The sequence below is a fragment of the Nothobranchius furzeri genome, chromosome 5 (assembly GCF_043380555.1).
Source record: "Nothobranchius furzeri strain GRZ-AD chromosome 5, NfurGRZ-RIMD1, whole genome shotgun sequence".
Lineage (NCBI taxonomy): Eukaryota > Metazoa > Chordata > Actinopteri > Cyprinodontiformes > Nothobranchiidae > Nothobranchius > Nothobranchius furzeri.
In genome coordinates, this window is record NC_091745.1 from 36,324,765 (window position 1) to 36,335,755 (window position 10,991).

General features: G+C 44.4%; 1 protein-coding gene across 1 annotated transcript in view; it reads left to right on the plus strand.

Annotated features, from left to right (window-relative positions):
* The window catches only part of si:dkey-233k19.3 (dynein axonemal heavy chain 11), a 47,495-nt gene extending 37,883 nt beyond the window's left edge, over positions 1 to 9,612 (plus strand). Inside the window, exons 66-82 of the mRNA XM_054740310.2 lie at positions 634 to 838; positions 914 to 1,078; positions 1,293 to 1,433; positions 1,642 to 1,812; positions 2,170 to 2,292; positions 2,381 to 2,574; positions 2,645 to 2,793; positions 2,918 to 3,045; positions 3,358 to 3,585; positions 3,656 to 3,847; positions 4,788 to 4,916; positions 5,307 to 5,549; positions 5,628 to 5,810; positions 5,887 to 6,002; positions 6,092 to 6,204; positions 6,637 to 6,777; positions 6,847 to 9,612. Coding sequence (XP_054596285.2) covers positions 634 to 838; positions 914 to 1,078; positions 1,293 to 1,433; positions 1,642 to 1,812; positions 2,170 to 2,292; positions 2,381 to 2,574; positions 2,645 to 2,793; positions 2,918 to 3,045; positions 3,358 to 3,585; positions 3,656 to 3,847; positions 4,788 to 4,916; positions 5,307 to 5,549; positions 5,628 to 5,810; positions 5,887 to 6,002; positions 6,092 to 6,204; positions 6,637 to 6,777; positions 6,847 to 7,094 — 2,869 coding nt within the window. The 3' untranslated portion in view covers positions 7,095 to 9,612. The remainder of the gene's footprint in view (positions 1 to 633; positions 839 to 913; positions 1,079 to 1,292; positions 1,434 to 1,641; positions 1,813 to 2,169; positions 2,293 to 2,380; positions 2,575 to 2,644; positions 2,794 to 2,917; positions 3,046 to 3,357; positions 3,586 to 3,655; positions 3,848 to 4,787; positions 4,917 to 5,306; positions 5,550 to 5,627; positions 5,811 to 5,886; positions 6,003 to 6,091; positions 6,205 to 6,636; positions 6,778 to 6,846) is intronic.
* The last annotated feature ends 1,379 nt before the right edge of the window (positions 9,613 to 10,991 follow it).

The following is a 10,991-nucleotide window of genomic DNA, read 5'->3' on the forward strand; positions in this document are numbered from 1 at the left end:
GACCTCCGCAGGTTTCGTGAATCAGGATTTTGTACAAACGTTCTAAATTCCGTTAGTAAGATGGAACATAGAGCATTTTTTGCAAACCTTTGATAAACGAGGACCCTTGTTGTTCTGCATTAGATCTTGTTTACAAAGCCCTACATATCCGATATATTCATACTGTGATTGTCATTCAGTGACTCAAGAATTCTAGCTTTAGGTCACCATTTGTTTAATTGGATGAATTAGAATCTAATCAGGTTTTATTTTTAATATTCTTGGGTGGATGACTGAGACCTTGGGGCGACGGTGGCACAGGAGTTAAGTGCTCGCCCCATAATCGGAAGGTTGCAGGTTCGAGCCCCGCTCAGTCTGTCGCTGTCGTTGTGTCCTTGGGCAAGACACTTAACCCACGTTGCCTGCTGGTGGTGGACGGAGGGACCGGTGGCGCCAGTGCTCGGCAGCCTTGCCTCTGTCAGTGCGCCCCAGGGCAGCTGTGGCTACATCGTAGTTCATCCCCACCAGTGTGTGAATGTGTGTGTGAATGGGTGAATGACTGATTGTGTTGTAAAGCGCCTTGGGGGGTTCCAGGACTCTAGAAGGCACTATATCAAATACAGGCCATTTACCATTTACCATTTCTTTATGTAGGTATATTCTTCTGGGGGGGAAGGAGTGCGAGTACACAAGCAGCTTTCGGCTCATTCTACACACTAAGTTGGCTAATCCTCACTTCCCTCCGGAGCTCCAGGCCCAGACTACCCTCATTAACTTCACAGTGACTCCTGTGGGCCTGGAGGAGCAGCTTCTGGGTCAGGTAGTGTCCAAAGAAAGGCCTGATCTGGAGGCTCTAAAGGTACTGTCTGACATTTAAGTTCCTATCCATGGTAACAAATGGGAAAACTAGACATTTGAATTTCTTTTCACAAAGATGCAGCTGACCACACAGCAGAACCACTTCAAGATTGAGCTGAAGAGGTTTGAAGATGACCTGCTGAGTCATCTTTCTGCAGCCTGTGGTAATTTTCTAAGTGATAATTCCCTGGTGGAGCAGCTTGAAAACACCAAGAGCATGGCCGCTCACATACAGTGCAAGGTAAAGTTATTCCTCAAAAGAGTAAAACAATGTTTTTTCTTTCATTATTATTTTTTCCTGGGCGCTCAGGTGTTATTGAATGTCAAACAGCTGCAAGTGGCCCATGTTATTGCATTAGCTGTAAATGATGTGTGCTTAGGAATATGTGAAACGGGAGGGTTTTGGAGCATGACTGAGAGCCTAATAGCTCATTTTGTGCAATTGGAACGCACAGGTGGTGGAGGCCAGAGAGAACGAGACAAAGATCAACGAGGCTCGAGAACTATACCGCCCAGCAGCTGAGAGAGCGTCGCTCCTCTTTTTTATCATCAATGACCTCAGCAAGATTAACCTCATGTACCAGTTTTCACTCAAGGTGAAACTTTCCACTCCTGAAATGCTCCCAGAGGATGCACAACCTCTTCCTTCATTATTTCTTTGATATTTAGTTTCTTTTGCATGCACTATATCAAAGCTACAGTCCTTAAAAAATACAGCCATTCGTTCTGACATTTGTCCTGACAACCCAGTGCAGCCTGGGGTTCTGTACGTTACCACTATCTGCTCTTTTGGTCGTTGTCCAGGCCTTTAACTCGGTGTTTAACAAAGCCATGGAGCGTGCAGAATGGGATGAGGATGTGAGGACCAGAGTGCAAACCCTCACTGAGGCCATCACCTATTCTGTATTCCTGTACACCAGCCAGGGCCTGTTTGAGAGAGACAAGTTAACCTTCTTGTCACACACTGCCTTCCAGGTGAGGGACTGAGGTCCGCCTCAAAGGTGGGGCCTGCTGTCACTCTCATCAATCAAAGTACTTTTCGGCCCCCACATTAACTTCAATTAAAAGCAGTCAGCAATACCATACGCTGCTATTGATTACCTCTCACACCCTGCTCCAGCAGCGGTGGCTGTTCTAACAGTCTGTTCTGACAGGAGGGCCGGTTCTTATGGCATAAAACTGCTTTGAAGGCTGTCCTTCATGTGGTTAATCTTACATTCATCACGTACCAATAAACCCAATTCCAAAGTTCTCTTATTTTATTCCCAGTTCACTGAAAATAGATCAGTAACGACCAGATCATAACAAGCCACTCGCACTTCTTCCCCGTAGATTCTGCTCAGCCAGAATCTGATCGATGATCAGGATTTTGACTTCCTGTTACGCTTTCCTGTGGAAACGTCCAGAGTTAGTGCCGTTCCCTTCCTCTCTCCACACAGCTGGGGTGCCATTAAGGTAAAGTGAAACACCTGCAATCCTTACAGGGTAACGTTTTAAACTGCACTTTTGATGTGGGGTAATACCGTCTTTCACTTCCACGCAGACCATTTCTACCATGGAGGACTTCAGTGGACTCAACAAAGACATGGAAAGCTCACAGAAGCGCTGGAGGAAGATTGTTGAGTCCAGCAGTCCTGAAAATGAAAAGCTTCCTCAGGACTGGAAGAACAAGACCTCTCTGCAGAAGCTCATAATCCTGAGAGCGCTCCGACCAGACAGAATGACTTATGCACTGAAGTAAGTCAGCGTCTGAAGCAGAGAGCCTGACCGCTCTGCATCTCCTAACGTTGGTGTTTGGTCCCTGCAGAAAGTTTGTTGAAGACAGCATGGGGACCAGGTATGTGGAGACAGTCAGGTTGGAGTTTGAAAAGTTGTATGAGGACAGTGGTCCCTCAACCCCCATGTTCTTCATCCTCTCACCTGGAGTGGATCCTCTCAGGGATGTGGAGAAACTCGGTACTGCACCTAAACTTCCCGCTGTAAAGCACACTGAGCGGCCTTTGTGTGCTATATAAATAAAAACATGCCCTGTAATCATTAGAATTGGATAAATGTTCTAATTGTATGTTCTTGCATGCAGGTTTAAAGCTGGGGTTTTCTATTGACCAGGGGACTTTACACAATGTGTCCCTGGGACAGGGACAGGAGGAGGTGGCTGAGAGGGTTCTCACTGTTGCCTCCAAAGAAGGACACTGGGTCATTTTGCAGGTGAGGAGGCTTTTACTCCCTGACTGTGGCTTCAGGCTTCTGTTGGAGCTTCCCTGTATCTGTACTGTTATTATCTCATCCCGGGAGCAAGGGAAATAAACTCAATTTGGTTCAATAAAGTCCCTAATTGGTTTGATCAGCTCCGTAAACGGCTCCTTTAGGGAGAACAGGGCAGCTTAGTGAGGGTTTTATTTACAGTTTCAGGGCACCGATAAACTGGTTTTAAACGACTGATACAAACACAAACGCCTCCGTAACTAACACAACTTCCTGCTGGAATGAAATGTAGCTGTACGCTCGTTTGTCGTTTAGAACGTGCACCTTGTGGCCCGCTGGCTGCCGTCACTGGACATCCTTCTGGAGACGGCGGCGGTGGCCAGTCACCCCAGCTACAGGGTGTTCATCACTGGAGAACCAAGTCACAGCTCTGAGCAGCATGTGATCCCCCGTGGTTTACTGGAGAACGCCATCAAGATCACAAACGAGCCACCCTCAGGCATGAACCCCAGTTTGCACGCTGCTCTGAACAACTTCAACCAGGTGTGTAGACATTTTATCTTCAACATTTCTCAGTTCTGATTTTCACCCTCACTTCCTTGTATTTCATCAGGACACTCTGGACATGTGCTCCAGAGAACAGGAGTTCAACTCCATGTTGTTCTCCCTCTGCTTCTTCCACGCTTGTGTAACAGAGCGCCGTAAATTTGGTCCTCAAGGCTGGAACCACACCTACCCCTTCAGCACAGGAGACCTCACGATCTCAGCCAACGTGTTGTTCAACTACCTGGAGGCCAACACCAAAGTATGTTATTCCAGCCTCACTCCTTCATCTACTCAGTTTTTATTATTTAACTAAAACTTTTAATTTGTTGTGACCACAACCTTGTGAGCTAATGAAATTTAGAATAATAACGGTGTTTGCAGCGACCTTAATGTCAAACAGAAATGCTGAATTGCTGCACACTCTCTCCAGTTATTTCAGGGGCTCTTTTGTTCCAGTGTTATTTATAAAAATGTTCAGTGCTCCTTTTTTTCAGTTTCTTTACAACTGTTAGCACAACCTGTAATTTAGCTTTATTTCAACAAGACAAAAAAATCCATTCTTCCAGAAATGCCCCTCTCACAGCTGCTAATGCACGTCTCCTGGAGCCCCCGTCACTCTGGTCACAACCAATCACATCTCGCAGGTCTTCTGCCCTCCAAAAACGAATGTCCTTCATTACGTTAACCAAACAGTAACCTGGATGTGCGTACACACAGAATTCATTAGGAGGGCAATGAAGCGTTATTCTAAATGTAATTACATGCAGCCAATGTGACAGTTCACAACGCTACATAAGTGATCACTGCAATTAGAGCTGATGAAGGAAGCAATTTGCAAAACAATACAGGTACAAATGATAGTGAACCTACAGCTTTTGTAATTTGTTATGAATCACAGGCTCTTTTCTTCCTCCTTCACGCTCACAAATCCTCATCTCCAGCTGAGCGAGAGACTCCGCTGTCATGCACGGCATCGGTTTGTGTAAAGAAACATCATCTTGTTATTGTTTATTACAGTTACCGATGACACAGTCATTTAAAGAAAAGGTGCATCATGCCGTTGGTACTTGAACTCTACAAAAGAAGAGAAGTTAGTTTTTCCCTGTAATAACGTTTTTGGACCTTAACAGTTTTCAGAGAGTTAAACGTTTTGTTTCCTGGTTTTGCAACATGACACAAGCCTTTGAGTTGTTGTGAAGTCCATGCAGGTGCCCTGGGAGGATCTGTGCTATCTTTTTGGAGAGATCATGTATGGGGGTCACATCACTGACGACTGGGACAGAAGACTCTGTAAAACCTACCTGCAAGAGTTCATGCATCCCAGAATGGTGAGAAAATGGTGACGCTAGCTTGTGAGGATAACTTTCTCACTTTCAATTCAGTAAAATTCCCTTTTTAATCTTTCTTGGAACAAGTCTTAGATGTTAGAGGTTTAGAAGACTATCCTGTTGTTTTGAGCCATCCCGCAGCATTAAGATTATGTTCTCTTCCTGACTTCCTTTGTGGTGTTGTTAAGGTTAACGGCGCCCTCTGGGGATGTAAATCTAAACTGCAGTTTGGCTCCTAATATTTTTATTATTTATCTGTAAAAAGCAGCACGTCTAGCTCCTCTCCTGCATTATGAGTCACTTTTAGTACTTTGATGGTATTTTATGCTTAACAAGTTACGGAGAAGTCCGGATTAACCCATCTCTTCCTTTTATTCTCCATGTTGTCAGTTTGTGGCGGAGCTCTTTCTGTGTCCAGGATTCTTGTCTCCCTCCTTTCTGGACTACAGCGGCTATCATAGATACATAGATGAGCATCTCCCCTGTGAGAACCCGACTTTGTACGGCCTCCACCCCAACGCTGAGCTGGAGTGCCTCACTGTTACCTCAGAAACCCTCTTCAAGACTCTGCTGGAACTGCAGCCCCGGGACTCCAGCAGAGGGGACGAGGCGGCTCAGAGCTCAGAGGAGAAGGTGTGAGGGCAGAGAGAAGCTCTGAGGATGCAACTTAGCCTGGAGCTCATGTCTAAGTGGGTTTGTTGTGTTTGACAGGTTCTGTCTATAATTGACGAGGTTCTGGAGAAGGTCCCGGATGAGTACAACATGTCAGAGATGATGACAAAGACAGCAGACCGAAGCCCTTACACCTTAGTGTGTTTTCAGGAGTGTGAACGAATGAATCTTCTGCTGGCAGAGATAAGAAGGTCTCTGAGTGAGCTGCAGCTGGGCCTGAAGGTAGTTCAGTCTGATGTGGACCACACCTTTGTTGCTCTGAAGCATCCACATGTTTCTGTTATTTGTGGCTTCGCAGGGAGAACTCACCATTTCCTCCAACATGGAGGCTCTGCTGTCCTCACTCTTCAGCGACTCAGTCCCAGAGTCCTGGTCTAGACTGGCCTATCCCTCCACCAAAACTCTCACTCAGTGGTAAACCTGAGCAGCCTGATTTGACCGTTTATCCGGTGACTTGGTCTGCTCTGACATTAAACACTGAATTGCCATTGTTTGTTCCACAGGTTGAGTGACCTGATGGCCAGCTGCCACGAGCTGGACAGCTGGACTCAGGACTTTGTTCTGCCTGCAGTTGTTTGGATTTCTGGGCTCTTCAACCCACAGTCCTTCCTCACTGGTGAAGAGCACATGTTTGGGTTCTTATCAGAACTGGGATTGAATTCAAGCTTCATTTATTTGTTTTTGGCAACACTTTGCAATAAGGGTCCTTTAAACATTGATTAGTGCATTATTAAGCATTAATAAACTATTAAATACAGTATTACAGCTGCTTAACCATAGTATGTAATGCATTACGAAGCAGACACACCCTGGCCCTTTTGTCCTAGGGACCCTTAGTTTATTGGTGCTTAATAATGCACAAAGTTGCATTGATAAAGGGACACTTATTTTACAATGTTACCTGTATTTTTCTGTTATTATTTAGATTGTTGTAATTATTTATTGTTTACAACGGGGCTGCATATTCTGAATTAGTACAACTAGAACCCAGTCTGTGAGCATAATGGGAGTACTAATACCAGTAAACATGCATACTGGTGTTCTACAGCTGTGCTGCAGAGTATTGCCCGTAAGAACCAGTGGCCCCTGGACAAGATGACTCTGACTGTGGATGTCACCAAGAAAATGAAAGATGACTTTGGCCATCCTCCGAGAGAGGGCGCCTACATCCATGGACTCTTCATGGAAGGTCAGAATTTGATTAGCTAGCAGGTGCCTGCTCAAGAGATGTTCCCAGATGTAACACGTGTCTTCTCAGGAGCACGTTGGGACGTTCAGTCTGCCGTCATCACTGAAGCCGTCTTGAGAGATCTGACCCCGGCCATGCCAGTGCTGTATGTCAGAGCTGTTCCTGCAGAAGAACAAGAGCTGAAGAACACGTACAAGTGCCCGGTGTACCGAACCAAGCAGCGCGGGTCCACATACGTGTCAGCTTTCCACCTCCGAACCAAACAACCCCCAGCCAAGTGGGTTCTGGCAGGAGTAGCGTTGCTCCTGTCGGTGTGACAGTCAGGATGGTGCTGTGGCTCGTTTTTTATGTTGAGAATGTTGTTGGAAATCCACTCTTACAGCGGGAACGCGAACATTTGAGCAGCCTTGCTAATCTTCAGGATTTTCCTTTATAAACCGTTAGTTGTTAAGATAAAAACATTCAGTTACATATATCACATAGGAGACACGCACAGAAGAGAAACCGAGTTTATAGGATTTACAGAAAATGTGCAATAATGCTTGTCTTTGCGAAGTGCCTTGAGCCGACTCCCGTCGTCATTTCAACTCAATTGAATCTCAATTGTTAAAACAAAATTAGACAGGTGCATAAATGTGGTTACCTTAACAAATAAATAACTCATTATTTAGTAGAACCTCCTTTTGCTGAAACAGCAGCCTCTAAACACTTCCTAGAGCTTCCAGTGAGAGTCTGGATTCTGGGTGAAGGTATTCTGGACCATTCTTCTTCACAAAACATCTCTAGTTCATTCAGGTTGGATGGCTTCCATCAGCTCTCTTTAACTCACACCACAGATTGTCAATAATATTCAGGTCTGGGGACTGAGAGGGCCATTCCAGAACGTTGTACTTGTTCCCCTGCATGAATGCCTTAGTAGATACTGAACAGTGTTTAGGGTCGTTGTCTTGTTTAAAGATCTAGCCACGGTGCAGCTTCAGCTTTGTCACTGATTCCTGGACATTGGTCTCCAGAATCTGCTGATATTGGGTTGAATCCATGTGTTCCTCAACTTTAACAATATTCCCATTCCCTGCTCTGGCCACACAGCCCACAGCATGATGGAACCACCACCATGCTTTACTGTAGGTAGCAGGTGTTTTCCTTGGAGTTCTGTGTTCTGTTTCCTCCATGCATAACGACCCTTGTTATGCCCAAATAACCCAATTTTAGTTTAATTAGTTCTCAGCACCTGATTCCAAAATGAAGCTGGCTTGTCCAGATGTGCTTTAGCAAACCTCAAGCTGCTCTGGTTGTGCTGTGGGTGGAGAAAAGGCTTCCTCTGCATCACTCTCACATGCAGCATCTCCTTGTGTAAAGTGCGCTGAATAGTTGAACGGTGCCCAGTGACTCCATCTGCAGCAAGAAGATGTTGTAGGTCTCTGGTGCTGCTCTGTGGGTTGACTCTGACTATTCTCACCATTCTTCACCTCTGTTTACCAGAGATGTTTCTTGTTCTGCCACTTCGAGCCTTCACTTGAACCGTGGTCTTCCATTTCCTCAGCATGTTCCTAACTGTGGAAACAGACAGCTGAAACCTCTGAGACAGCTTCCTGTCTCCTTCCTCTAAACCATGATGGTGAACCATCTTAGTTTTCAGGTCATTAGTTGTTTAGAGACCTCCATGTTGCTACTCTTCAGAGAATATTCAAAGAGGAGGGAAACTTACAACTGACCCCCTTAAATACTCTTTCTCATAACTGGATTTACCTGTTTGTGGAGGTCAAGGGTCACTGAGCTTACCAAACCAAATTTGAATTCCAATAATTAGTTCTAAAGATTTTGGAATCAATAAAATGATGCCCACATTTATGCGCCTGCCTAATTTTGTTTAAATAACTTTCTGGACTTTCTGTAAATCCTATAAATGTGATTTCTGTTCTCAGACATCACCGTGTGTCTTCTATATGATAAATTTAACAGAAAAATTTTATCGTAACAACCAACGATTTATACAGGAAATCCATGAAGATTAACAAGGCTGCCTAAACGTTCCCATCCCGCCGTTCCAGTAGATTATGTAACACTATAACTATATGAACTATAATGAATGTTTCTTAGTTAAATTCCACATTAGCATGATTAAATATCCAGAAGTGGTGCAGATACGTTAGTATAGATATCAGTCAGACCTGTTGTGTCTGCGTCCGGCGCTGTTGTGAGTCCCCTCCAGCCTATGATTTGTTGGGAGCCTATGTCTCCATTTAAGACCATGTAATTTTGGATAGGGAGCATATTTTATTGGAAGGTCAAGATTAAAAAAGCTCTCCTGCTGCCCTCTGCACACTGAATGATACACAATGCTGTCTGGAGGTTCCTGGGACCAAATTCCCAGGAGATGATGTGCATGCTTGCTATTGACTTTTAAATGAGGTGCATTTGACATTGACCTTTTGTACGGCAGAGGCAGAATACTAACAGACTAGTGTAATTCATTCAGCCGGGCCTGTTGGAGAAAGCCATTCAAACACACTGATAGCTTTGTATGAGAAAGCAACACATTAGATTATCCATCCTTTATCGGTCTTCTCTGTCTGTTAGCATCTGATTACCTTCATCTGTAGCACATGGAACCTTTAACTCAGAATGAATGTAGGGAAAGCCGTTTTATCTAAAATGTTATCTTTTTTATGCAGTTTGAGGTTAATTGAAAAGTGGGAAGATGTTCAGATGAAGAGAATTGTGTCTTTTATCAGCCGCGAATCATTTAGCATGAAAAAGAAACAAAAGATTAGAGAACTGCGAGGAAAACTGGTGATTCATTTAGTACTTTTAATAAAACTGTGTGAACTTCTCCATCTGTGTGTCGTTCCTTCTGAACAAGGCCATTTTATTGACATGGGGATATGTAAATGATAGCGGCTGAATCCCACTGGTGTTCTTTGGGAAGGTGGAGGAGATCAAATGAAATAAGGTTATGTTTAACACTAATAACGGCTGTGTTGCTCTGAATTCCTCCCTGCAGCCTCAGTGGTTGCAGACAGACTGGAGGATGGGAGATTGATTCTGTGTATTGTACTGCCGGGGGGGGGGGGGGGGGGGGTTTGATGTGGCCTTCCTGCAGATTCTCCTCATCTGCCTTCCCTTCCTCTCATTAGCCCGCCGCAGCAGCTAGCCACTCATTTGGTGACAGGGAAATGATACAGTAGCGGTGCTGTTTGGGAGGAAATGGCAGGGTGCACAGGCCCAGCTCAGCAGGGGTCGTGCCACTAGATACGTCATGTTAAAGGCCGAACGGGACACCTGGTTTAAGTCGGAGAGGGCATCTGGGTCACAGCTCTGCCCCCAGAACCAAAGGAACAAACTGGGGGGGGGGGGGGGGGGGGGGGGCAAAAGAATATACACATTTAAAAAAGTGAGACGCAGTAGCTAACACACACTTGTATGCTCCACACCAGCTAACTCCTGATGATCACACTGATGCTGATCAGGTAATCGACTCGTCTGATTGGCTGTTGCTTTCCCTCTTAAATCAGCAGCAAGGGTGGCCACAGTTTGCTCCCAAATAGTTTTGGCCTTTTGAGTTCATTTTAGAAAAAGGATTAGAAAAGTGCTTCCACCTGGTGAAGATCGTGTTGTTTTATTATGACTTTAAACGTAAAACTGAAGCCGAACTTTCTTTGTTCACAACTTTATTTAAGAACATATTCACAATTTAAAGTCCTCATTTACACATTTTATCAAACGAACACGGCCTCGAGGCCTGAGCGTCCTCCTTACTCCGTAGTTTAACCCAGTTTATGTTAGGAGGCCCGTAAAAATGAAGAAGCATGCTCAGATGACCGTGGTGGTAGCTCAGACCGGCCACCGTTGTCCATAAAACGTCAGTTAACGGAAATATATTAAATAGCATTTATAATACAAATAAACATTCTGAAATAATTAATAACCTTATCCAGGAGGCCTGTGCTATATAAATATAATCTAACATTCGTTCTTAAGCCGACAGCATTAAAGGTGATGCTGCTAAACCAGGACTCAACCTTTAATTTACTTCTCTTATTTAACTTGACCAAGCAAACACTTTTCTACAGTTCTATTTTTAGCTGCTTTTTATTCTCAGAGAAATGTTGTCCTAAAGGGTTTTTTAATGTTTTTTTTTTTTTTTTTTTTTGCTGCTTAGATTCATTTATTCACCACTCAGCTAAAAGTTAAAGCCAAATCCTGATTTATTT